Source organism: Balaenoptera musculus, chromosome 7, assembly GCF_009873245.2.
Source record: "Balaenoptera musculus isolate JJ_BM4_2016_0621 chromosome 7, mBalMus1.pri.v3, whole genome shotgun sequence".
Classification (NCBI taxonomy): Eukaryota; Metazoa; Chordata; class Mammalia; order Artiodactyla; family Balaenopteridae; genus Balaenoptera; species Balaenoptera musculus.
The window spans coordinates 87,064,535-87,090,476 of NC_045791.1; the positions used below are offsets into that span (position 1 = coordinate 87,064,535).

General features: G+C 38.4%; 1 protein-coding gene across 1 annotated transcript in view; it reads left to right on the plus strand.

Moving 5' to 3' along the window:
* Window positions 1–25,942, plus strand: part of CPS1 (carbamoyl-phosphate synthase 1) — a 144,369-nt gene that overhangs the window by 114,018 nt on the left and 4,409 nt on the right. The window contains exons 30-36 of the mRNA XM_036859099.1: window positions 802–909; window positions 10,071–10,160; window positions 11,587–11,757; window positions 14,388–14,462; window positions 17,034–17,132; window positions 24,038–24,097; window positions 24,835–24,947. Coding sequence (XP_036714994.1) covers window positions 802–909; window positions 10,071–10,160; window positions 11,587–11,757; window positions 14,388–14,462; window positions 17,034–17,132; window positions 24,038–24,097; window positions 24,835–24,947 — 716 coding nt within the window. The remainder of the gene's footprint in view (window positions 1–801; window positions 910–10,070; window positions 10,161–11,586; window positions 11,758–14,387; window positions 14,463–17,033; window positions 17,133–24,037; window positions 24,098–24,834; window positions 24,948–25,942) is intronic.

Genomic DNA, 25,942 nt, shown 5'->3' on the forward strand with positions numbered 1-25,942 from the left:
GATAAACAGATCTTCACTGTAATTTATTTAAGTCTTTTACAGCCACCCAATTATTCTCCCCCACTCTCAGCTTTATCATTTTCCAAAGACACACATACTGTTAACATTCAGGTTACTGTGGTTGAGACCGTAAACTTTGCAATCTGACAGATAAGGGTTCAAAATCCTGACTTGGTCACATAGCAGTCACATGTACTTGGGTTATTTATTCTTATATTGCCTTGGTTTTCTAACCCCTGAAAGAGGACAAGAATATTTTCCTCTTGCTTCCTTCCTGTCTCAAATTTCAGTTTAAAGATCTCTTGTGTAGGTGGCCGGTTAGATCAGTTGGTTAGAGTGTGGTGCTGATAAAGATCTCTTGATCTTTAGATCTTACATTTTCTTTCTGATCCATCTAAGTTATGACATTTACCTAAGCTAGATATTGACCTCTCCCATCTTTTCTTTTCCAGTGTTTAAAACTTAACCTGGAAGGAAAAGATAAAGCTATCTCCAGTGCCCCCCAAATGCTTTAGTTTCCTATCCATTTTTAAAAGTCATTATGAGTTGGCTGAGTTGCCTTCTTCTCCTGGTATCAATACCTATTCTAATCAATGGAAGAGGGAGGTAAGCTCTCAGACACTCTCGGCCGCCCTTAGAGGTGATCTGTCACTGCACAGGGAGGCTTGGTGAGGCTACATGTGCAGCTCTTGGACTTAGCAAAGATGCTGGAGGCATCTGTTAGAATTAAGGGGGGTGGGTCAGGCAGTAGCTTCATCGAAGAAGAGCTGACACTTCTTTTGCAAATCTTCTTTTGGCCAGGTCATCTCCCATGCCATCTCTGAACACGTGGAAGATGCGGGCGTCCACTCAGGAGATGCCACTCTGATGCTGCCCACACAAACCATCAGCCAAGGAGCCATTGAAAAGGTCATCATTCATAAATAAAACTGGAAGGGGGAAAAAGATTTAAAACATTTTTTTTTTAATTGGGGCTGGATTGTGAAGGGTCTTTTTTTATTATGCATTTCCTTTTTTTTGTTTGTTTATAAATTTATTTATTTTATTTATTTATTACTTTTGCTTGTGTTGGGTCTTCGTTGCTGTACGCAGGTTTTCTCTAGTTGCAGCAAGCGGAAGCTACTCTTTGTTGCGGTGCGCGGGCTTCTCATCGTGGTGGCTTCTCTTGCTGCAGAGCACAGGCTCTAGGCGCGTGGGCTTCAGTAGTTGTGGCACACGGGCTCTAGAGTGCAGGCTTGGTAGTTGTGGCGCACGGGCTTAGTTGCTCCATGGCATGTGGGATCTTACTGGACCAGGGCTCAAACCCCTGTCCCCTGCATTGGCAGGCGGATTCTTAACCACTGTGCCACCAGGGAAGCCCATTAAAAACATATTTTTAACTAGGTAGCAGTAGGACATGCCCCAGGTAAAATTTAATTTTGAGGGGAACTTCCTCCTCTGAGTCTGCTGGGTATTTTAAAGATGACAATTTCCTTCACTGCCCTTCAGAGCCCATATGGTTGTATGCTAGTGCAGTGGTTCTCTAACTGTATGCATCATAACCACCTGGGGGACTTGTTAAAATACAGGTTGCAGGACTCCATCCCCAGTTTCTAAATCTGTAGTTCTGAGCAGGCCCCCAGAATTTGTGTTTTTATCAAGACCCCATGTGATGCTATTGCTGCTGGTCTGGGGACCACATTTGGATAACTGCTGCTGCAGATGATTCTAATGTTTGGGCCACTTACAGGTGAGCAGCATCTAAAGCAATATTTCTCAGTTAGAAGCAGGTATGCAGCAGTCACGTGAGAACTTTCTACAACCGATGCTTTCACTGTCTGCCCTTACCCTCACCTCAAACAGTACTTTATGATATGTCTCTTTCAAACCCTCTTTTGGAACCACTGCTTTAAAGACATTTCCAGTAATGATGACTCTGCCTCAGTACTCAATATGCATTGCTAGGTGTCGTCTTTGAGGCTGTCATCTTTTATTTTTTTTTTTTTAATCAGTCAACACATGTTTATTTGTGTACATTTTTTTTAACATCTTTATTGGAGTATAATTGCTTTACATTGTTGTGTTAGTCGCTGCTGTATAACAAAGTGAATCAGCTGTACGTATACATATATCCCCACATCCCCTCCCTCTGGCATCTCCCTCTCACCCTCCCTATCCCACCCCTCTAGGTGGTCACAAAGCACCGAACTGATCTCCCTGTGCTATGCAGCTACTTCCCACTAGCCATCTATTTTACATTTGGTAGTGTATATCTCACTTCGTCTCAGCTTACCCTTCCCCCTCCCCGTGTCCTCAAGTCCATTCTCTACATCTGCATCTTTATTCCTGTCTGGCCCCTAGGTTCTTCAGAAACTTTTTTTTTTTTTAGATTCCACATATATGTGTTGGCATACCATATTTGTTTTTCTCCCTCTGACTTATTTCACTCTGTATGACAGTCTCTATGTCCATCCACCTCACTACAAATAACTCAATTTCATTTCTTTTTATGGCTGAGTAATATTCCATTGTATATATGTGCCACATATTCTTTATCCATTCATCTGTCGATGGACACTTAGGTTGCTTCCATGTCCTGGCTATTGTGAATAGAGCTGCAATGAACATTGTGGTACATGACTCTTTTTGAATTATGGTTTTCTCAGGGTATATGCCCAGTAGTGGGATTGCTGGGTCATATGGTAGTTCTATTTTTAGTTTTTTAAGGAACCTCCATACTGTTCTCCGTAGTGGCTGTGTCAATTTACATTCCCACCAGTACTGCAAGAGGGTTCCCTTTTCTCCACACCCTCTCCAGCATTTATTATGTGTAGATTTTTGATGATGGCCATTCTGACCAGTGTGAGGTGATGCCTCATTGTAGTTTTGATTTACATTTCTCTAATGATTAGTGACGTTGAGCATCCTTTCATGTGTTTGTTGGTAATCTGTATATCTTCTTTGGAGAAATGTCTGTTTAGGTCTTCTGCCCATGTTTGGATTGGGTTGTTTGTTTTTTTAATATTGAGCTACATGAGCTGCTTGTATATCTTGGAGATAAATCCCTTGTCAGTTGCTTTGTTTGCAAATATTTTCTCCCATTCTGAGGGTTGTCTTTTTGTCTTTTTTATGGTTTCCTTGGCTGTACAAGAGCTTTTAAGTTTCATTAGGCCCCACTTGTTTATTTTTGTTTTTATTTCCATTTCTCTAGGAGGTGGATCAAAAAGAATCTTGCTGTGATTTATGTCATAGAGTGTTCTGCCTATGTTTTCCTCTAAGAGTTTATAGTGTCTGGCCTTACATTTAGGTTCTTAATCCATTTTGAGTTTATTTTTGTGTGTGGTGTTAGGGAGTGTTCTAATTTCATTCTTTTACATGTAGCTGTCCAGTTTTCCTGGCACCACTTATTGAAGAGGCTGTCTTTTCTCCGTTGTATATTCTTTGCTCCTTTATCAAAGATATGCTGACCATAAGTGTGTGGGTTTATCTCTGGGTTTTCTATCCTGTCCCATTGATCTCTATTTTCTGTTTTTGTGCCAGTACCATACTATCTTGATTACTGTAGCTTTGTAGTATAGTCTGAAGCCAGGGAGCCTGATTCCTCCAGCACCGTGTTTCTTTCTCAAGATTGCTTTGACTCTTAGGGGTCTTTTGTGCTTCCATACATATTGTGAAATTTTATGTCGTAGTTCTGTGAAAAATGCCATTGGTAGTTTGATAGGGATTGCATTGAATCTGTAGATTGCTTTGGGTAGTATAGTCATTTTCACAATGTTGATTCTTCCAATCCAAGAACATGGTATATCTCTCCATCTGTTTGTATCAACTTTAATTTCTTTCATCAGTGTCTTATAGCTCTCTGCATACAGGTCTTTTGTCTCCTTAGGTAGGTTTATTCCTAGGTATTTTATTCTTTTTGTTGCAGTGGTAAATGGGAGTGTTTCCTTAATTTCTCCTTCACATTTTTCATCATTCGTGTATAGGAATGCAAGAGATTTCTATGCATTAATTTTGTATCCTGCTACTTTACTAAATTCATTGATTAGCTCTAGTAGTTTTCTGGTAGCAGCTTTAGGATTCTCTATATATAGTATAATGTCATTTGCAAATAGTGACAGTTTTACCTCTTCTTTTCTGATTTTTATTCCTTTTATTTCTTTTTCCTCTCTGATTGCTGTGGTTAAAACTTCTAAAACTATGTTGAATAAAAGCATTGAGAGTGGGCAGCCTTGTCTTGTTCCTGATCTTAGAGGAAATGGTTTCAGTTTTTCACCATTGAGAATGCTCTTAGCTGTGGGTTTGTCATACATGGCCTTTATTTTGTTGAGGGAGGTTCCCTCTATGCCTACTTTCTGGAGAGTTTTTATCATAAATGGGTGTTGAATTTTGTCAAAAGCTCTTTCTGCATCTATTGAGATTATCATATGGTTTTTCTCCTTCAGTTTTTTAGTATGGTGTATCACATTGATTGATTTGCATATATTGAAGAATCCTTGCATTCCTGGGCTAAACCCCACTTGATCATGGTGTATGATCCTTTTAATGTGCTGCTGGATTCTGTTTGCTAGTATTTTGTTGAGGATTTTTGCATCTATTGGCCTGTCGTTTTCTTTTTTTTTTTTAACATCTTTGTCTGGTTTTGGTAACAGAGGGATGGTGGCCTCGTAGAATGAGTTTGGGAGTGTTCCTCCCTCTGCTATAATTTGGAAGAGTTTGAGAAGGATAGGTGTTAACTCTTCTCTAAATGCTTGATAGAATTCGTCTGTGAATCCATCTGGTCCTGGGCTTTTGTTTGTTGGAAGATTTCTAATCACAGTTTCAATTTCAGTTCTTGTGATTGGTCTGTTCATATTTTCTATTTCTTCCTGGTTCAGTCTTGGAAGGTTATACCTTTCTAAGAATTTGTCCATTTCTTCCAGGTTGTCCATTTTATTGGCAAATAGTTGATTGTAGTCATCTCTCATGAGCCTTTGTATTTTTGCAATATCAGTTGTTACTTCTCCTTTTTCATTTCTAATTCTATTGATTTGAGTCTTCTCCCTTTTTTTCTTGATGAGTCTGGCAAATGGTTTATCAATTTTGTTTATCTTCTCAAAGAACCAGCTTTTTGTTTTATTGATCTTTGCTATCATTTCCTTCATTTTTCTTTTTCACTTATTTCTGGTCTGATCTTTATGATTTCTTTCCTTCTGCTAACTTTGGGTTTTTGTTTTTTTTTTTGTTCATCTTTCTCTAATTGCTTTAGATGTAAGGTTAGTTTGTTTATTTGAGATGTTTCTTGTTTCTTGAGGTAGGACTGTATTACTGTAAACTTCCCTCTTAGAACTGCTTTTGCTGCATCCCATAGGTTTTGGGCCGCCGTGTTTTCATTGTCCTTTGTTTCTAAGTATTTTTTTATTTCCTCTTTGATTTCTTCAGTGATCTCTTGGTTATTTAATAGCATATTGTTTAGGCTCCATGTGTTTGTATTTTTTACAGATATTTTTCCTGTAATTGATATCTAGTCTCATAGCGTTGTGGTCAGAAAAGATACTTGATATGATTTCAATTTTCTTAAATTTACCAAGGCTTGATTTGTGACCCATGATATGATCTGTCTTGGAGAATGTTCCATGAGCACTTGAGAAGAAAGTGTATTCTGTTGTTTTTGGATGGAATGTCCTATAAATATCAATTAAGTCCGTCTTGTTTAATGTATCATTTAAAGCTTGTATTTCCTTATTTATTTTTATTTTGGTTGATCTGTCCTTTGGTGAAAGTAGGGTGTTAAATTCCCCTACTATGATTGTGTTACTGTCGAGTTCCCCTTTTATGGCTGTTAGTATTTGCCTTATGTATTGAGGTGCTCCTATGTTGGGTGCATAAATATTTACAATTGTTATATCTTCTTCTTGGATTGATCCCTTGATCATTATGTAGTGTCCTTCTTTGTCTCTTGTAATAGTCTTCATTTTAAAGTCTGTTTTGTCTGATATGAGAATTGCTACTCTGGCTGTCTTTTGATTTCCATTTGCATGGAATATCTTTTTCCATCCCCTCACTATCAGCCTGTATGTTTCCCACGTCTGAAGTGGGTCTCTTGTGCACAGCATTTTTATGGGTCTTGGTTTTGTATCCATTTAGTCAGTCTATGTCTTTTGGTTGGAACATTTAATCTATTTACATTTAAGGTAATTATCGATATGTATGTTCCTATTATCATTTTCTTAGTTGTTTTGAGTTTATTATTGTAGGTCTTTTCCTTCTCTTTTGTTTCTTGCCTAGAGAAGTTCCTTTAGCATTTGTTGTAAAGCTGGTTTGGTGGTGCTGAATTCTCTTAGCTTTTCTTGTCTGTATAGGTTTTAATTTCTCTGTCGAATCTGTATGAGATCCTTGATGGGTAGAGTAATCTTGGTTGTAAGTTTTTCCCTTCCATCACTTTAAATATGTCCTGCCACTCCTTTCTGGCTTGCAGAGTTTCTGCTGAAAGGTCAGCTGTTAACCTTATGGGGATTCCCTTGTATATTATTTGTTGCTTTTCCCTTGCTGCTTTTAATATTTTTTCTTTGTATTTAATTTTTGATAGTTTGAGTAATATGTGTCTTGGCATGTTTCTCCTTAGATTTATCCTGTATGGGACTCTCTGCACTTCCTGGACTTCTTTGACTATTTCCTTTCCCATACTAGTGAAGTTATCAACTGTAATCTCTTCAAATATTTTCTCAGTCCCTTCCTTTTTCTATTCTTCCTCTGGGACCCCTATACTTCAAATGTTGGTGCGTTTAATGTTGTCCCAGTGGTCTGTGAGACTGTCCTCAATTCTTTTCATTCTTTTTTCTTTATTCTGCTCTGTGGTATTTATTTCCACTACTTTATCTTCCAGGTCACTTATCCGTACTTCTGCCTCAGTTATTCTGCTATTGACTCCTTTTAGAGAATTTTTAATTTCTTTTATTGTGTCGTTCATCATTGTTTGTTTGCTCTTTAGTTCTTCTCGTTCCTTGTTAAGCATTTCTTGTATTTTCTCCATTCTCTTTCCATGATTTTGGATCATCTTTACTATCATTATTCTGAATTATTTTTCAGGTAGATTGCCAGTTCCTCTTCATTTGTTTGGTCTGGTGTGTTTTTACCTTGCTCCTTCATCTGCTGTGTATTTCTTTGTCCTCTCATTTTGCTTAATTTACTGTGTTTGGGGTCTCCTTTTTGCAGGCTGCAGGTTCGTAGTTCCCGTTGTTTTTGGTGTCTGTCCCCAGTGGGTAAGTTTCATTCAGTGGGTTGTGTGGGCTTCCTGGTGGAGGCGACTGGTGCCTGTGTTCTGGTGGATGAGACTGTATCTTGTCTTTCTGGTGGGCAGGACCGCTTCCAGTGGTGTGTTTTGTGGTGTCTGTGACCTTATTATGATTTTAGGCAGCCTCTCTACTAATGGGTGGGGTTGTGTTCCTGTCTTGTTAGTTGTTTGGCATGGGGTGTTCAGCACTGGAGCTTGCTGGTCGTTGAGTGGAGCTGGGTCTTAGTGTTGAGACGGAGATCTGTGGGAGAGCTCTTGCCATTTGATATTACGTGGGGCCGGGACCTCTCTTGTGGTCCAATGTCCTGAACTTGGCTCTCCCAGCTCAGAGGCTCAGGCCTGACACCCAGGCAGAGCACCATGACCCTGTCAGGCACAAGGCTCAGAAGAAAATGGAGAAGAAAAAGAAAGAAAGGAAAAAAAAATTTTTTTAATAAAATAAGTAAAAATTTATTAAAATAAAAATTTAAAAAAATTATTAAATTTTAAAAAGTAACAAAAACAAGAGAGCAACCAAACCAATAAACAAATCCACCAGTGTTAACATGCACTAAAAACTAAACTAAGACAAACGTATAAATCAAAAACTAGTCAGTCACATACAGTAAACCCCAACTCTACAGTTGTTCCCAGAGTCCACTGCCTCAATTTTGGGATGATTGGTTGTCTATTCAGGTATTCCACAGATGCAGCGTATCTCAAGTTGATTGTGAATATTTAATCCGCTGCTCCTGAGGCTGCTGGGAGAGATTTCCCTTTCTCTTCTTTGTTCGCACAGCTCCTGGGGTTCAGCTTTGGATTTGGCCTCGCCTCTGCGTGTAGGTCACCTGAGGGCGTCTGTTCATCGCTCAGAGAGGACGGGGTTAAAGTAGCAGCTGATTAGGGCACTCTGGCTCACTCAGGCCGGGGGAAGGGAGGGGTATGGAATGAGGGGTGAACCTGCGGCAGCTGAGGCCAGCATGACGTTGCAACAGCCTAAGGCACGCCATGTGTTCTCCCAGGGAAGTTGTCCCTGCATCACGGGACCCTGGCAGTGGCAGGCTGCACAGGCTCCCGGGAGGGGAGGTGTGGATAGTGACCTGTGCTTGCACACAGGCTTCTTGGTGGCTGCAGCAGCAGCCTTAGTGTTTCATGCCCGTCTCTGGTGTCCACGCTGATAGCCGTGGCTCATGCCCGTCTCTGGAGCTTGTTTAGGCAGTGCTCTGAATCTCCTCTCCTCGCACACCCCGAAACAATGGTCTCTTGCCTCTTAGGCAGTTCCAGAGTTTTTCCCGGATTCCCTCCCGGCTAGCTGTTGCACACTAGCCCTCTTCAGGCTGTGTTCTTGTGGCCAACCCCTGTCCTCTCCCTGGGATCTGACTTCCAAAGCCTGAGCCTCACCTCCCAGCCCCCACCTGCCCCAGCGGGTGAGCAGACAAGCCTCTCAGGCTGGTGAGTGCTGGTTGGCACCGATCCTCTGTGTGGGAATCTCTCCACTTTGCCCTCTGCACCCCTGTTGCTGCGCTCTCCTCTGTGGCTCTGAAGCTTCCCACCCACCATCCCCCATCTCCACCCGCGAAGGGCCTTCCTAGTGTGTGGAAACTTTTCCTCCTTCACAGCTCCCTCCCACTGGTGCAGGTCCCATCCCTATTCTTTTGTCTCTATTTTTTCATTTTTCTTTTGCCCTACCCAGGTACGTGGGAAGTTTCTTGTCTTTTGGGAACTCTGAGGTCTTCTGCCAGCGTTCAGTAGGTGTTATGTAGGAGTTGTTCCACATGTAGATGTATTTCTGATGTATTTGTGGGGAGGAAGGTGATTTCCACGTCTTACTCCTCCACCATCTTGAATAACTTGGGGATGTTCCTTTAGTCTTCTGGTATATGAGGTTAGGCTTAGCTTTTTTAGTGAAACTTTCCAATAATCCTGCCATCAGAATCTAGGCAGGCCTCTTTGGCTAGTTGTACATTGGACTGAATTCTGAAGGTCTTACTTTGTTCTAGAATGTGAAGGTAGCAGGATGCTTTGTAACAGCAGCAACATAAAGGAAAACTATCCTGGGATTTCAAATGTGCTTAAGCTTTTTATATCAGGATAAATGACCTCAAGAACTCAGATTTTTCCAAATCTCTCAGAGCTCATTGTGTCATGGACTCTGCTTCCTTTTATAACTGATTAAGTTGCTGAACCACTCTTGTAAGAGTAATGAATGAGGAGCTCTTGGTTCCAGCAGTCAGCACTCTCTCTTTGCATGAGTACCTTCTGTCTCTGGTTGGATACAGGAATTCCTATATGTGACATGCAGAGCCTCCCTGCAAGGGAACATGTTTCCTTCTGACCATAATATCTACCCTTGCAGTCTAGGGCAAAAGAAAAGCACATAAAAGAAATCTCTCTGGTCTCTTTGCAGTACCATGTAATTTTAGGGCCTGCACTTCTCAGCAGGTAGGTCATTAGATTGCTACAGAGTTTGGACTGCAGTTTTGGTGCTGAAGCAACTAGACTGAAAGGATTCCATTTAGCCCTCAAAATAAAACCAGAGTATATGATTGTAGTTAGATAGATGCATTTGGCAGAAAGATAATCCTGTAAGATTATTTGTTCTTTTCCCTGCTATCCTGTTGTGAATATTTAGTACATTTGGTACAAATATTACTTTGTTAATAGAAGCCTAAGAATGGCTTCTATGATTAGTATTTATTACTATTATTATTATCAGTGGAGATGTAGTTCTTTGTAAAGAGAAATGAAAGAAATCTAAATTTAAGGTGCTGTATCTTTTTTGTTGGTTTGTTTTTAAACTAAGGAATGTTCTTTAGCACTGTATCATTGTCCTTTTATCTAGGTGAAGGATGCCACCTGGAAGATAGCAAAGGCTTTTGCCATCTCTGGCCCATTCAACGTCCAGTTTCTTGTCAAAGGAAACGAGGTCTTGGTAAGAAATGCCAAGGTGTTTGAGAGGACACCACTGCTGTGTTAGGTCGTGTTGGTTTGTGTCCTTCTGGTACTCTTCTCTGTGAACACTGCCACAGAGCAGCTGAGACCCCTGCAGCTGATTGTGTCTGAGTATGGGAGTTGCACAACATATAATGCCTGCCTTGTTTGAAGGCACTGGCTCTTGGTGGCACTGATATGTCAGTCACAGCTTTGAAAAGCACTCTGATCCACTGGAAAGAAGATCACTGACTGCCATCTTCAGTACACTATAGATGGATGCAGTAACTATCATTAAGTAATCTGTCCAGGTTACTGTAGAATAGTCATAAATTACATGTACTGAAGTTTACTCCTTTCTCAGAGAAGAAAGCTGTTTTGGATACCATTTACCAAAAAAATAAAAAATGTTAAGTCAACTAGGTTAGTCTTTGTTAATTTAGTTTATTTAATGTAACTAATCAGTGACCAATATTGATTCCTCACCTACTATGCAAAGTCATAAGGTGGCTACAAAGACGTATAGAGCCTAGTCTCTGCTCTCAAAGATCCGCGATTTAGTGAGAACTGGGAAGAAGATGAATTTATAGATAACTATAACATAAGTTAGAATATAATAGCTGCTAGAAGGAATGTACAAATAAAGTGGTATCGGAGGCACAGAACAGAGAGAGCCTATCTGTTAGTGTGTGTGTGTGTGTGTGTGTGTGTGTGTGTGTGTCTGTATGTCTGTGTGCCTGCACATATGTGTATGAGCATGTATTTGACTGTCATATGCCTGATTTGGGGTGGATCATAAAAGATTTCAAGGAAGATTTTGTAATTTGAGCTGAGTCTTAAAGAATAGCTGGAATTTTGACAAGCAAAGGAAGATAGAAAGGACAGTACACATACAATATCTATGGGTAAATTTGGCGCATTTTAGGAGATAGTGACTAGTTCAGTTTATCAATGACCAGCTGATGATGACTAGTTCAGTTTATTATTTTTCCAGGGAAATCATGGAGGGTAAACTTAGAAAGAAAGACTGGGGCCAGGAAGGTGGTACAAGATAACATAGAGGGGTATACTGAGGCAAGAGGATAGAAGTATTTCAAGGACTAGACATTAAACTCATGGCTAGTAGAAATCCACTGAAGGCTTTCTAGTAGGGCTGTGGCATTATCTGAACTCTGCATTAAAACAAATCTGTCAAGAGTGTGTGGGGATGGAACTGTTGAATGAGGATGGGAAAAAGTCAGAGTTCAAGGATACTGACTGAAAGGAAACCAGTTAGCAAAAGTCAAGCAGTGGGGAGAAAAGGAAGAGGCTGGCAAAGCAAGACTGGGCCCCAGTAACAGCTGGAACCAGAGTGGCCGGGAGCATATTAATATTGTCATTGTCTCTCACCATCCTTTCTCTTCTTCTGAATTTTGTTATCTCTCCAGGTGATTGAGTGTAACCTGAGAGCTTCTCGATCCTTCCCCTTTGTTTCCAAGACCCTTGGGGTAGACTTCATTGATGTGGCCACCAAGGTGATGATTGGAGAGAACATTGATGAGAAGCCCCTTCCAACATTGGAGCATCCCATAATTCCTGCTGACTATGTTGCGATTAAGGTAATATATTCAAAAATCTTAGTCATTTTTTAAGTTCCAAAGAAATGAAAGGAATAATTTTTCATCAAAAATAATCTTGATACATTCTAAACCTTGTAACTCAAGTGCTAGACTAGGGGTTTATGATGTTTGCTTTGAATAATGCAATGCAGTTGCTATACAGGCAACTTTATGTGTACTCTTGTGCATTTCAAAAATTAAAATAATATTTAGAATTACATAACTTCAAAACCAACCAGCTGAGTGACTTATAAACTACATTTGTGAAGCTGATGCATAATGCTGGCAGTTTAGTTGGTAGACAGAAATTCTGAACATATCTTCTTGGGATAAGGCTTCAGTTGTGCCAAGACTTCAGGAATGCATGAATCTTATAAAAGTGTTACCTTGTGGTGTTGGTTAAATGTTTACTGCCTTGGCTTAGTTCCTATTTTCTTTAGTGGCAGAATTTTTTCACAGTGTTACTGTGAGGGCAATGAAATTGATGGCATCTTTATGAAGAGTGACCAGGAAAATTTAAGGCTTGTTCACTAACTTCAAATACAGGCATGCCTTGGAGATACTATGGGTTCGGTTCCAGACCACCACACAATTTTTTTGGCTTCCCTGTGCATATAAAAGTTATATTCACACTGTACTGTCATTTGTTAAGTGTGCAATAGCATTATGTCTAAAGAAACAATGTACATACCTTAATTTAAAACTACTGTATTGCTGAAAAATACTCATCATCATCTGAGCCTTTGGTGAGTCATAATCTTTTTGCAATAGTAACATCAATGGTCACCGATCACAGATCACCATAACAAATATAATAATAATGAAAAAATTTGAAATACTGTGAGAACTACCAAAATGTGACACAGAGACATGAAGTGAGTAAATGCTGTTGGAAAAAATGGTGCCAATAGACTTGCTCGATGTAGGGTTGCTACAAACCTTCAATTTGTGAAAATTGCAGTATCTGCGAAGTGCAATAAAGCAAAGCATCATAAAACAAGATATGCCCGTATATATGTACATTTTGAATAAGAACTTAATAATAAATCCATTGTGTTCCTCTAGCTGCCTCAGTATGCCCATGAACAGAGTATTTGTAATAATGACCTTTAATGACCATACCTCACTGGACAGTATGAGGATTAGTGACATATTATGTAAATATATTTGAATTTTTTAGGTAAAGCATGCAATAAAATTAATTTATATTGTATAATATATTTATGTGACATTTACATATTTTGGATGCCTTCAGAGGTTTCCATTCTTATATGTACTAGTGACCTCAACCATAATTGTGTTACAGCTGAGACTCTGACTTCTGACTTTTACAGTGGAAGTTTTAAGTTGAAGCTATAAATCAAAAAATATTTATTAATCTTATTTAAGTTAATAATTTAGGATACCTTGGATTTTATAGTGCACTGGGATGGAATGTCATTTCTTATGTTGGGGGAGGGTAACATTTTATTCCTGGAAGCTGTGACACAACATAAATTGTTAAAGCTTTCAGTGGGAATATATGTACATAGGATTTTACTGTTTGAGACCAATAAGAAGAAGGCCCCGAAAAGTATTTTTCCACTGGAGATTCTATATATGAATTTCAAATTCATGTTTCTTTATTCTTAACCACAGGAATATACACACACACACGCATACACACACATATGTGTATGAAACAATTTCCAACTAATAACAATACTGAGGGGTAGATATGAATTTTTCGAAATGCACTGTATCTTTCAGTTTACTTCTTTCCTAGTTATCCTTGTGCATGAATCTTGACTTTTTTGTCAAATTACTTATTCACAGTCAATCTTAATATAGTCCTAGTGAGGTGGGTGGATATCAACAGATGAGATAGAGAGAGGCTAGAGGGCAGGAATATATAACTTGACTAGGATGACCCAGTGAAATGACCCCAAGCTAGAATTCCCATGATGACTTAGAGAGATACCAGAATCAAAGAGGAATAGTCTAGGCTAGATAAATGGATATATGCAAGAAACAAGAATTTGATTCTTAGTGAATTGCATTGCTAAAATAAATGAAAAGGAAGCACTCCTATCTATGTTCTAGTTCATATGAAAGTTCTGGGCAAAAGTGTTCCCAAGCAGAATGTTTTTCAAAGCTTTTAAAGAGGTATCAATAGCAGTTTAATGTCTCAGAAGTCAGCTTGCAGACAGACATTTCTGGCAAGGTGGCTTGTTGCAAGTCCAAATAATCAGAACAAGAAGAGGAATGTTTCAGAAGACTACCAAGGAAAAAGTGTGTTTGAACTCTGTGTTTGGGGAGACCAATGCCCAATATACTTCGTTTGAAATCACTCCAGTAAGAATATGTCTAAGCCAGATTAGAAACACTGGCCTAGACTGGTCACTGGGGCCCTATTTACAGAAATAATTTGTGATTATTTAACCCAATTTTTGGCCCAAAGCTCAAGAAATTCCTGGAACAGAGGTTTAAAGCCACTTTTCAAGTCAGATGCTTGGACCAAAGAAAGTTTTTACATGTCTACTGTAACCTAAATGAACCCTATGAGAGATGATTCACTAAATATTTTTATCCTCTTTTATTCCTTTCATACCCTTCTCTCACATATTTTTCCTACCCGTTATTTTTGACAGGCTCCAATGTTTTCTTGGCCCCGGTTGAGAGACGCTGACCCCATTCTGCGTTGTGAGATGGCTTCTACTGGAGAGGTAACTAATTAATGATCCATGAACACTTTCATTAAATCTACTTTGAAATCTATGGTTTTATGATATGAATATAGTAAAGCAAGTTATTAAGTAGTTAGTGGGATACTTCTTTTGCTATCAGAGTAAGTCTGAAAAGACTTAGGCATTTTGAGCTGAGGAAAATTCTTTGACTTTTGTAGCCCAGAGTCTAAATTCTCACTTATATTTCAGCATGTGTCATTCATTTCCACATTACACATTGAGAACATCTTTCAAATATTTCTCTAGATGTCTAGGTAAATATCTCTCAGGTATTTCTATTTTAAGGTTCTCAAGTCTCTCTGTAACAGCACCTCTTGCTCCGTCTAACTTTCCTTGCTACTATGAAATTAGATCATTGTGATTTTACTAGCAATATGTAGAATGAATGTACAGCAGCAGAAAGATAGTGGGGCCAAAATACTGTGGGATCTGCAGATATATGCAAAATCCCAGAACCACTTTCAAAGCAACTTTAACCTCCTGGGGATTATCTAAAAACTATAGTGGGACTGGCCACTGGATGTCCCTCTTCACTTGTGTTGAGGACTCTGTCAGCTGAAGGTTTCTTTAAGAATGTGAAATGTGTTTCTTGTAGAAAGCTGTCAGATTCCAGAGAGTTCCCTACATGTTAGTGCCAGGACATTTTATGAATCACCTAGCCCTTGACAGACTTACTAGATACAGCCTTCACATTCTCATCAGTGCACACGGGGGTGGCAACATCAGACTGGGAGACGTCATTGTTTCCTCTTGGTGTTGAGGAAAACCTGAAAGGGGAAAATACCTAATTGCAACATATACGTGATATTTTATATGGTTGCCTGGTTGCAAGCAAGATCTGTGATGAGAAGCCAAGTGAAACAGGAAAGGAGGCAATAAATGGCTATCTTGTTCATATTTGGACTGATGATTGCCTTTTCTTAGTTCCTTTGCTGCTTCTGTTAATTTAATAGACGAGAAAACCTAACTTGAAAACAAGGGACTTTCATTACATTTCTCTGCTGTTTAAGGAGCTACTCTGATATCCATCGTGATCCCTTGGTCACTCAGTAGCAGGACTATTTTCAGCCAGCCCAGGATTCAGATCAGGGAGAGATCTGTTTTCCTTCATGCTGTTTTCTCTAGTGTGGCAAATCTATTTTCAGTACTGTATCTATGTCCATTCTGCCTCCAGACATACATTATTGGAGTTGCTGAAATACGAAAATATGAGAGAATTAGAAATTCAGCTCCCCCTTTCTTGTATCTGTTTCAGAAGTACAGAGAGATAATTCTTCTTCCATAATTAGAGTCATATTTCCAAGTGTCACTAAGTACAATGTTACAAGGTGTGTTTTATAACTGAAATCATAATAACAATTCTAGGTTAGTGAAATCTCAGTTATGCTTCAGGGACATTTTCAGTGTTAAAATGGCTTGTTGTGGGATTAAATAAACCTTTAGCTTTCCTAGTGGTGAGGTGGGAATGTTAGTCCTAATCTTTACTTACATATTTAACTACTTTTTATGTTATTTGTAGAAAACTGCTGAAACCTCTTGTGGGTTGTATATGCACTTATGATGGAATTGCCCAGGTTCTTTCAGTGTGGTTTGGGTTCTGTTAGCTTAGGGTGACATTACTAATTTGGTTAGCCAGTTCTTGACCAAAGAAAATGTATACTGTAGAGTAAAAAGCAGCATGTACTGGTGATCAACTGAAAATCATAGTCATGAGACCTTCCCTTTGACAGTAAGGGAGTCATTTGCTTAAAGAATGAATTTAGCCATCAGTGTTATTTACTCTAATGGTGGTTCTCTACCCATGCCCGATGATGATGTGCATGGCAGAATCTACTCCTAACATGCTCAGATATACCACTTGTTCTGTAGTTAGTGTGGGCACTTGACTTGTAGTTATATTGTAGTACAGTTACCCTAGGGGAAGCCTCTGTATATCCCAACATTATATGTTAATTTGGAATTTTTTTTACTTTAGGCTATAGTATTCAGGACTAGTAGCAAGGTATTTTGGTTCATTTTATGAAAACAATAATAATAATAAAAGAACAAGTTCCTTTGAGATTTTCATAGATTTATTGAATTTCTCTGAAGGCTTTCTCACACATATGAAATGACTCCTAACTGATTGATCAGCAGTTATGCATGTGTGCTACTGAACCATGAATTCATGCCCTGTTGCATAGCATACATGACATATACCGTTATTTAAACGTTAAGTCATATTAACATTTGGTAACTCACCATATTATGGGCCAGAAGCTGTAATTTGTATCCAAATATCTCACAGTAGAATCCAGTTACGTTGCTCTATGGAGTGTTGTTGGATAGAGAAAGAATTGCTTATTTATTCATTATGCTTAATTAAAAACACAAGATACGTCTGCCCTAGCCAGACTTTTAATCCCTGGATTCAGATTACATGGTCCTTGGGCAACTCAATAAAATCTAGCATAGGAGTCTCTGACTTTTCGTTTGTGTTTGTTTTTTGGTAAGATTGGGTGACTATCATTTGCTTTCTTTTACTTTAGTTTTTTCATTTATTCTAAACAGGTGGCTTGCTTTGGTGAAGGTATTCATACTGCTTTCCTAAAGGCAATGCTTTCCACAGGATTTAAGATACCCCAGAAAGGCATCTTGATTGGAATTCAGGTAAGTGGTGTGTGGTTGTTTGCATGCCTGTGGGCACATGCTGGGAGTTGGTGGGGGAAATGACCTTAATGGTGGTATAGAAGAGGGGAGATTTTTTTAAAGTTCCACTAAAATAACCCCAGCAACTTCCAGAAAGAATGGACATTGGTACTCTGTCTGTTCCCTGATTTTTGCCTTTTCTCATTGCAGCAGCCAACACAAATAAGTGAATAAACAACCCCCAAAAAAAAGAAGGAAAGAAAGAAAAGAAAAAAATCTCTAGTGAAGGGGTATTTATCCTGAACGGGATTTAGGGTAACTTCAAAAGGATTCTATTCTACTCTTTGGTTACATCTTTTCTATATTTTTATTCTTAGTTCTACCTCCTTAGCCTCTGAACCTAGGCTTTCCATAAGGTTGGGTCTCAACTCTTTTTCTGAGTCTGTGTCTATGTCTATGTCTAGTTCTTTCTCTTGACTTTCCCCTTTGCCAGCTCATTCATGTCTGTGGTATCCACTCTCCATCTAAAACTATCAACTTTAAATCTTTATCCTCAGCCATCCCCTGTTTCCAGCAATTTGCTGGATACCTCTATCTGGATGTCTCAAACACAACACATCCCAAACTGAAGTCAGTATTATCCCCTCCTGACCTCTGTTCCTTCCTTCCTTCCTTTCATTCATTCACATTTCAATTTCTACTAAATGTCAAAGGTTCGAAGTTGAAGAAGACATGGGCATTATTTGAGAAATTTTCTTAGCCTGACACTCCAAAACAAATTGAAAGTTCTTAAAGGGAAGTGACTTAATGGGCTTAAGAAAGTCAGCACATCCCACAGTGTACTGTGGAAGTTCTTGAAATATTGTTACTTAGTAAACCTTCTAAGTCAAAGCAGGGTGAAGTAATTATATGTGAATATCTTCATACAGTGAGAAGGACGTTATTGGTTTATTATTGCAAGTCAAATGTAAATCTTAGGGCAAAATTGGAGCCAGGAAACTCATATCACTCCTTGGAATATTATTGCAAGAATGTACAAACTGTTTGTTTATAAATTTCCTGAAAAATACTAGATGTTTCCCAACTGATCATTCACTTTCATTTGAGGTTAGTAATTCTTGGAGCCTATAATAACAATAGATGGTTTTATATATCACCCCTGCCATACTTTTAATAAGTTCAAATCCTGCATGGTTACATACAAATCAATAAAAATATAATTAGAATAATACCAGGTATTTTCAAATCAGTGGGTAATTATTATAGATGCTGTCGCATCAGAGTGCCTTAATATCAGCAAATTAGACTCTGGAGACTGGATGGGTAGCGGCTTTGAAGAAGTTTCTGCAAAGACTAAATTGGGATTTTGCTTCATAAAGGTGCCAGAAGGGCGATGGTGAACAGTTAGAACAGAAGCTAACAAGATGAATTGCAATTGCGAAGCTTAATGGCAGTTCAGAGACACATCACACCATATGAGAGACTCATCACATTATAATGGGTATTAAGTATTATTAAGTCACAAGTATAAGAGTATTTCTCCAACTTCTAGTTATGGCTTAAAGTTTAATGTGAGACCTGGGGGCATTCAGAGGAGACCATGCCCTTAGTCCCCGTCCTCACAACTAATCATAACAGTGCTAACATTTTAAAATACCACTTTAAGAAGGCAGTGATGTATAAAATTGTGCCTTGTTTGGTTCCAGTGCTGCAGGGAAATGTAAAGCAAAAATTAATTTGATCCCCATGAAGTACTAGTGTGATTTTGGCGTCAGTGAACAGAATTTTTGCTTTGTAGCGAAAAAAGGGGGTTTGTAGGGGAAAAAAGTTTTCTTAAAGCAATGAGGTTTTGTCCACTGAAGTTTTACCTTTCGGTGTATTCTTTTTTAAAGAAATCAATGTTCCAGCAGCTACATGAATTTTTGCAAAGAACTTTCTCCCTGTGCATGCATGCATAATGTAAGGAATTTAAATATATATGTATTTTAATTACAGAATTTTAAAATTATATTTAAAGAAATATTTAATAATAAAATTATATTTAATAAAATATTTGCAGCTGTGGTAAAATTGATCATTAAGACTCTAAGCCTCTAGAGATACGCAAAAATCATTTTCTAACCTACTTTATATGGGAGGCAAAGAAAAGCTGCCATCACCAACAGTCAGTGTATAATCTCTTCATTATTATATGGAGGATTTTCATGTATAGTGATTTCTTTAAAAAGGATAGTCATAAATTTAACTGAACAATATGACAGAATATACTAACCCTAGAGTTAATAGCTAAAACTCACTGGACGTCTTCTTAGGCAGAATGGGACCAAATCTACCTAAGCTTCATATTAACTGTGGATAAAGTAATTATATTTCCATATTTCAGGATACATTATGCTTAAAAAAAACACATTTTATTTAACGTGATTCCACTTGGACAGAAGAATTCATATAAATTCATCCAAATACATAAAGTCAGAACTGAAAAGGACCTAAAATAGTACTGCTAATATATAAACGGGGTTAAGGCCAGTAAATACAAGAGAAGGCATTTCATTGAGTTATGTAATGAAGCACTAAGAAAGAAAGTCCACCATTGCATTTTGATTTCCTGAGATAATCATTCATTTAGCATGATGTTATGTAGACTTCAATCACAGCAGAGCCCTGTAGCCAGCACTGTTGCAGTTAATTTGCTTTATTATTCATTCATGTATAAATGGGGAGATTGGTCAACATCTATACCATTTATTTGAAGTAAAGGTCTTCTTTTCTCATCATTGCCCCACCCTGACCCAGCTACCTGCTATTAGTAGAAAGATTTAATGGAAGAAACCTTACCTCTAACTTTTCACAGCAGGTTGCAAGAGAAAATTGGGGGAAAAGAGAAATATGGAGGAAGGGCAAAAGGGACGCTGAGCCGGGAAACATTTTTTCTTATTGTTGGTAGTTTAACACATATTTCAAATTTTAATTTATCACTAGCAAGTATCAACCACGTCTCAACATTTAGTAAATAGATTGTGTGTGTGTGTGTGTGTGTGTGTGTGCATGTGTACATGCTCATTGGTTATATTTCAGTGTTCCTAATTTTTCTTTCTTTTCTCTTTCCTACCCTACTCCTTCATACACAGAGACCCTCTGTTTCTGCCTTCTCAAAGTTAATCCTATGGTCAAATTACTTGGGAAGTTTGAAATATTCATAACATCAATCTTGCGTAACTAGGACTTAGGGAAAAAAAAAATCAAGATTTAGATTTTGTCAAAGGATCCTTGTCAACTATTATATGTACTGTGTCTCTACCAAGACCCTTTCCATGAGCATAGATCCTAATATAAGAAAGGCGTAATGTAGGTTTATGTGGCAACAAAATCGTCTTTGATTTTCCTGCAATATTTCCATCAGGGTTTATTTTTAGTTGCTATGAGTAGGCAATCTGCCTTGTTTTGAAGTTTTCTGGAACGCCCTTTAACAATAAATGATTTACTCTAGAGTAGATCAAGAGCCCTCACTGTTTTTTCCCCTCTGATTGGGCTATTCAGTGATGGCTTGTGAAGAGCACCATCCTGACATCTGCGCTTCAGCATTGCTCAGAAACACAAAGCAAGCATTTTATTTGAAAAAGACAACTCCAAGTGACATGAATAACCTTTTATCTTCAGTACAGAATCATTAGGAACAACCATAGCATTGTCAATCCAGACGTCCCTGTAGAGTCCACAGGCATGACGCAGCCTCAACTTGGCTTTTGGTTCTGTAGCCAGAAGTTGGATTAATGTGAAAATGATAATTAGAGGAAATATTTGTTTTTCTCATTTTTAAAAGACTTTCTTCCTTATAAATGTTTTCCGGGAAATAAATCAGCTTGTACTTTTCACCTTTAGTAACAAATGGTTTCTTACCCAGGTGTTTTCAATCAGCTATTAAATCTGGGGCTACTCAGATGCAAGCTGACAGCTGTAATTTCTTTTTGTAGAGAGCCTATTTTATGTGTCACAAGTGTTCAATACATGTTTGATAGAAGTTTATAATGTGACTATGAAAGCCAACACCCCAGACCAGAAGGCAGAGTAGTTCCCTGGCTGGAAACTGCCAATACTGTCATGTCGGATATTTATCTTCTCCACCTGGGAGACAACACTGGAACAGCTCCATAATGAGGTTCTGACTGGTGTCTGCAGGTCTTAGAGGATTTGCTTATTTTACTTTAAAATGGCAAAGAAAAAAAATTACATTCTAGTACTCCTCCTTCAACCTTTTCCATAGTGACTTTGGCCAAGGTTAATGCGTCTTCACCTCAAATTACAAAATGAGTGAAGAGTGGTCCTCCTAGCCCCTCTTCCCTCCTATTCCTAAATGTAAGTGCGCATCAGAATCACCTGGAGGGTTTGTTAAAATGCAGATTCCTGGGATCAACTCCCAGAATTCCTGATTCCATAGATCTGGGGTGGGGCCCAAATTTTCATAATTTAAACAAACCCAGGTGATGCTGATTCCCTAGGGACCACATTTTGAGAACTACTATACTTGTGAAATAGTATTTTAGGAAACTGGTTCAATGTTATGTTATCACATGGTGACCATACATTATCACTGACATTTTGCTAGGGGAAAATGTTAGAGATTGAGAATAGTTCATTCAGTACATGATTAATGTATCAATTGGTCAATAAGTGTTTTTTGGTCACCTTTATGGTGAGCTTCCTAATGTACTTTGGTGCTTCCTTAAGTCTGTTCTTTGTTTAGCAGGAGGCCACTATATAATGCTCCATATTAGGGGGGCTTGACAAAATTCAGAGGTTCATTTAGAATATTTCACATATATTTGCTATATTCAAGGCAACTAAAACATGAAGAAAACCTAAAATGCCATTTCAGTCAGTCCCTTGCTTTCCAAGCAGAATCAAACTTGAATAAATGATTATCCAAATTTTCTGCCTAACCTATTCTTAAAGAGACTGCCACATAGCTCATTAAATTGCCCTGATGTCATTGACTTACTCTCTGATTTTATACTTTTTTTTTTTTTTTTTTATGTCTAGCCTTGAGCTTCTTGCATCTAAGCCCATTTCTTCCTGTTGGGCCTTAAGTGGGAATAAAAAGCTACTATCTTGGGCATGGTTAAAATCTGTGTTCTAGAAGGCTGCCATGAATAATCCCTGAGCCTGCCTTAGCTGAGATTCATCCATTTGTGTTTATCTTTTCCATTTGCCAATAGTTTCCTCTCATAAAACTGCAGTTCTGGGATTGAGAGGGCCAGAACCTGAAAGAATTTTATATTTGAACATAGTCTTGGGGTCTTTTCCTAGGATTTAGATCTTTTCTCAAAAAAACCTCTGCAAGTAAATGTTAGGAGGTTTTGTGTATTAAACATTATCAAAATTGTGCAAGGCTCTTGACATATTTTATCACAATTCTTAGTTTCTCTGAAACTCTGAAATAAGACCATATCCATGATTTTTTTCAACTATTACTAATATGGTTTCTAATAGATTATAAAACATTTTCTAAAGTAACCAAATTATGTCATCTGTTTACAAACTTTTTATGAATGAAAACAGCCAAAATCTTCTAATTTGAAGCAGAATGGATGTTTTTAACTCTGTATAGTTTTGCATACTCTGTTTAGCTAGGTTACTCAGACACTCATGTTAATGAGGTCAAGGTCAGAAGTTGAACATTGGGTAGGCGACTGAGCTTTGCTTTCTTTTACCCTGACCACTGTCTTGCAAATACTGGCTTTTGGTCACAGGAAGGAGGTATGTTCAGAACTGAGGAACCCTGATGGCAATAGACAGTACAGGGAATGCAGGCCAGAAACTGGGTGAGTCCAGCTGGGGCTCTCGGAAGAGCACAGCAATGGACTCTAAGAAAATATCTAAACAGTGAGATTGAATGTTAAGTAAGCCTGTCGGGAAGGAAAATATATGTGAGAAGAAAACTTGTTTGTGTTGTAAGTGTGACAGCCAGTAGAGGAGCCCAGGCTTGGGAGCTAGGGTGCAGGGTCAGGAATCTAGTCTCTGGGAGGCTGAAAAAGCAATTATTTTTAATAATAGTAATAATAATATTTAATGAGAACTATTAATGAGCCAGTAATCGTGCTAAGTTACTGTACTAACACTTACATAGGACTTATTCACTGAATACCCACAGTGACCCTATGATGTGGATACAGTTACTATTCCCATTTAACAGATGAGGAAAGTACATCATAGAGAGGTTAAGTAAGTCGCCCAAGGTTACACCGTTTATTGTGGAGCCCCAAGAAGCAGATACATTAATATCCTTACTGCTGTTTTATAAATGAGGAAATGGAGGTTCAAAGACATTAACTTTTCATACACATGAATAGTAAGACAGGATTTGAAATGCAGCTTAGTGACTCCAGAGCCCATTCTTTTACTCTTTGCCAAACTGAGTTCCAAATGATTGACTTATTGTAGGGAACGGTGCATGAACTACTAGGAAAGGGCCTAGTTATTGAAGTGCAGTCCAAAGTTAGAATTCAGCAATTAGCACGGGTTGAACAGCAAAACATCCAACAAGGCTGACTTGGTGCTGAGCGCCTAATCCAGGTGACTTTAAATTCTCCCTGACCAGGAAAAGGGTTCATCCAGAACTGGGGTGAATCTGATTCTACAGGCAGAGACTAAGTGGATTAAATAGGGGGTGAAGGAATTTGAGGGGTAAGAAGTAAGACAGTAGAAAGCAAGACAATGTGGATGGAATTTCATCTATATCGGAAAATAAATAAGAGCTTATCCTCACTAAAGGAGAATAAAAGGATAAAACTTGTCATCTTTGAATATAAAGCACCTGGCAACACATGGCATTGCCTTTTATGACATGAGAGAATGCCATATTGCATGACTAAATGAATAGCATGTATATCTGGAAAGTGAATTCAGTTAAATTCCTTTAATTTCAGCAATCATTCCGTCCACAATTCCTTGGTGTGGCTGAACAATTACACAATGAAGGCTTCAAGGTATGTGATATTATTTTTTTAAGTCGTTTTCTGTCAGCATTCTATCTGCAAAAAAGAATACTGAAGAATATTAGCGAATAAAATAGCGCAAAATACAGCCTCTCCACTTGAAAGATATCTAACTTGATAGTTTCAAAACGTCAATGGAATAAACTAATTAGAAAGACTAGCTTTAAGTTTTAACACAATTACCACAAACTCAATAAAATTTGCTGGCTAAAAACTTAGAGAGTTTTGCATACACAGAATTGGGATAAAGTTTCAATGTATTTCCATATATTTTCCATTTTTCCTTTTCCTGTTTCCATATGAAGTCACAGTTTCCAGGTGTTACAGTTACAGGCAAAAATTCTTTGCCATGAATATCTCCACACAAAGCCTGGTTCTGTAAAACAGAATGAGTCCCAAGGCTCATTGGACCTGTGGTCATGAGGGTTTGTTGGCCTAATAACAATGAATTTTCAGCCATCAATAACTCTTTATTTTTCTCCTCTACAAAAGCAGTTACAATTGAGGTTATTAAATTTTTTCTTACTGCAAATATTTTAAAAATATTTAAAGTGCCCATGACTCTAGATGCTGAGTCTAAATCTCTATTTCTGACATCATTTTGCATCTCATATTCACCAGTTTTTTCTGCTCTATGTTTTAAATGACACGTGTGTCCCAGTGGGCGTCTTTGTTCTATGAAAACTTTCCCTGTGATACAGTAACCGACTTTTCCATCTTAAATGCAGCTCTTTGCCACGGAAGCCACATCAGACTGGCTCAATGCCAACAATGTCCCTGCAACCCCAGTGGCGTGGCCGTCTCAAGAAGGACAGAATCCCAGCCTCTCTTCCATCAGAAAGTAAGAACTGGGCAGAGTATTCTGAGATAGCAAAACAGATGAAGGATTAACTTTGGGAACTAGTGTGATGTAAATATATCACCTTACCCTATTGCAAGTCTTCTAAAAGTCTTCTTAGTCATCCAATTTAAAATGATGAAATTTGTGAACGATAGTAAAGCTTCCTTCTCATGAACTTTGCTATTACTACAAAACACATAATTCTGTATATGTACATGGTGATATGTAGCATCTCTCAAAATGTCTCCTAGTAAGTATCCATTCCTTGACTGACACCAAGATCTCAGTGATGAGAATCATGGGCATGAAGAATGTAATGTAGCACTCTGTATTTTATGTCAAACTTATATTGTGTATATCAACAATGCTCAGCTGAATTTCACTGAGGTTGTACATCAATGAATCAGTCAATTTACTGAGGACTTGCAGCATGCAGGACACTAGGGGGAGTGCTATGGTAATGTCATCTATTGTATTACCTAATTTGCCATTCTTTGGTCAGGTTGGTTATTATGCCTTAGGCTATGTCATCATTAGGGTTTTTGGGTTTTTTTTAACATCTTTATTGGCGTATAATTGCTTTACAGTGGTGTGTTAGTTTCTGCTTTATAACGAAGTGAATCAGCTGTACATATACATATATCCCCATATAGCCTCCCTCTTGCGTCTCCCTAACAGCCTTCCTATCCCACCCTTCTAGGTGGTCACAAAGCACCCAGCTGATCTCCCTGTGCTATGCGGCTGCTTCCCAGTAGCTATCTGTTTTACATTTGGTAGTGTATATATGTCCATGCCACTCTCTCACTTCGTCCCAGCTTACCCTTCCCCCTCCCTGCGTCCTCAAGTCCATTCTCTACATCTGTATCTTTATTCCTGTCCTGCCCCTAGGTTCTTCAGAACCATTTTTGTTTTTTTTTCTTAGATTCCATATATATGTGTTAACATATGGTACTTATTTTTCTCTTTCTGACTTACTTCACTCTGTATGACAGATT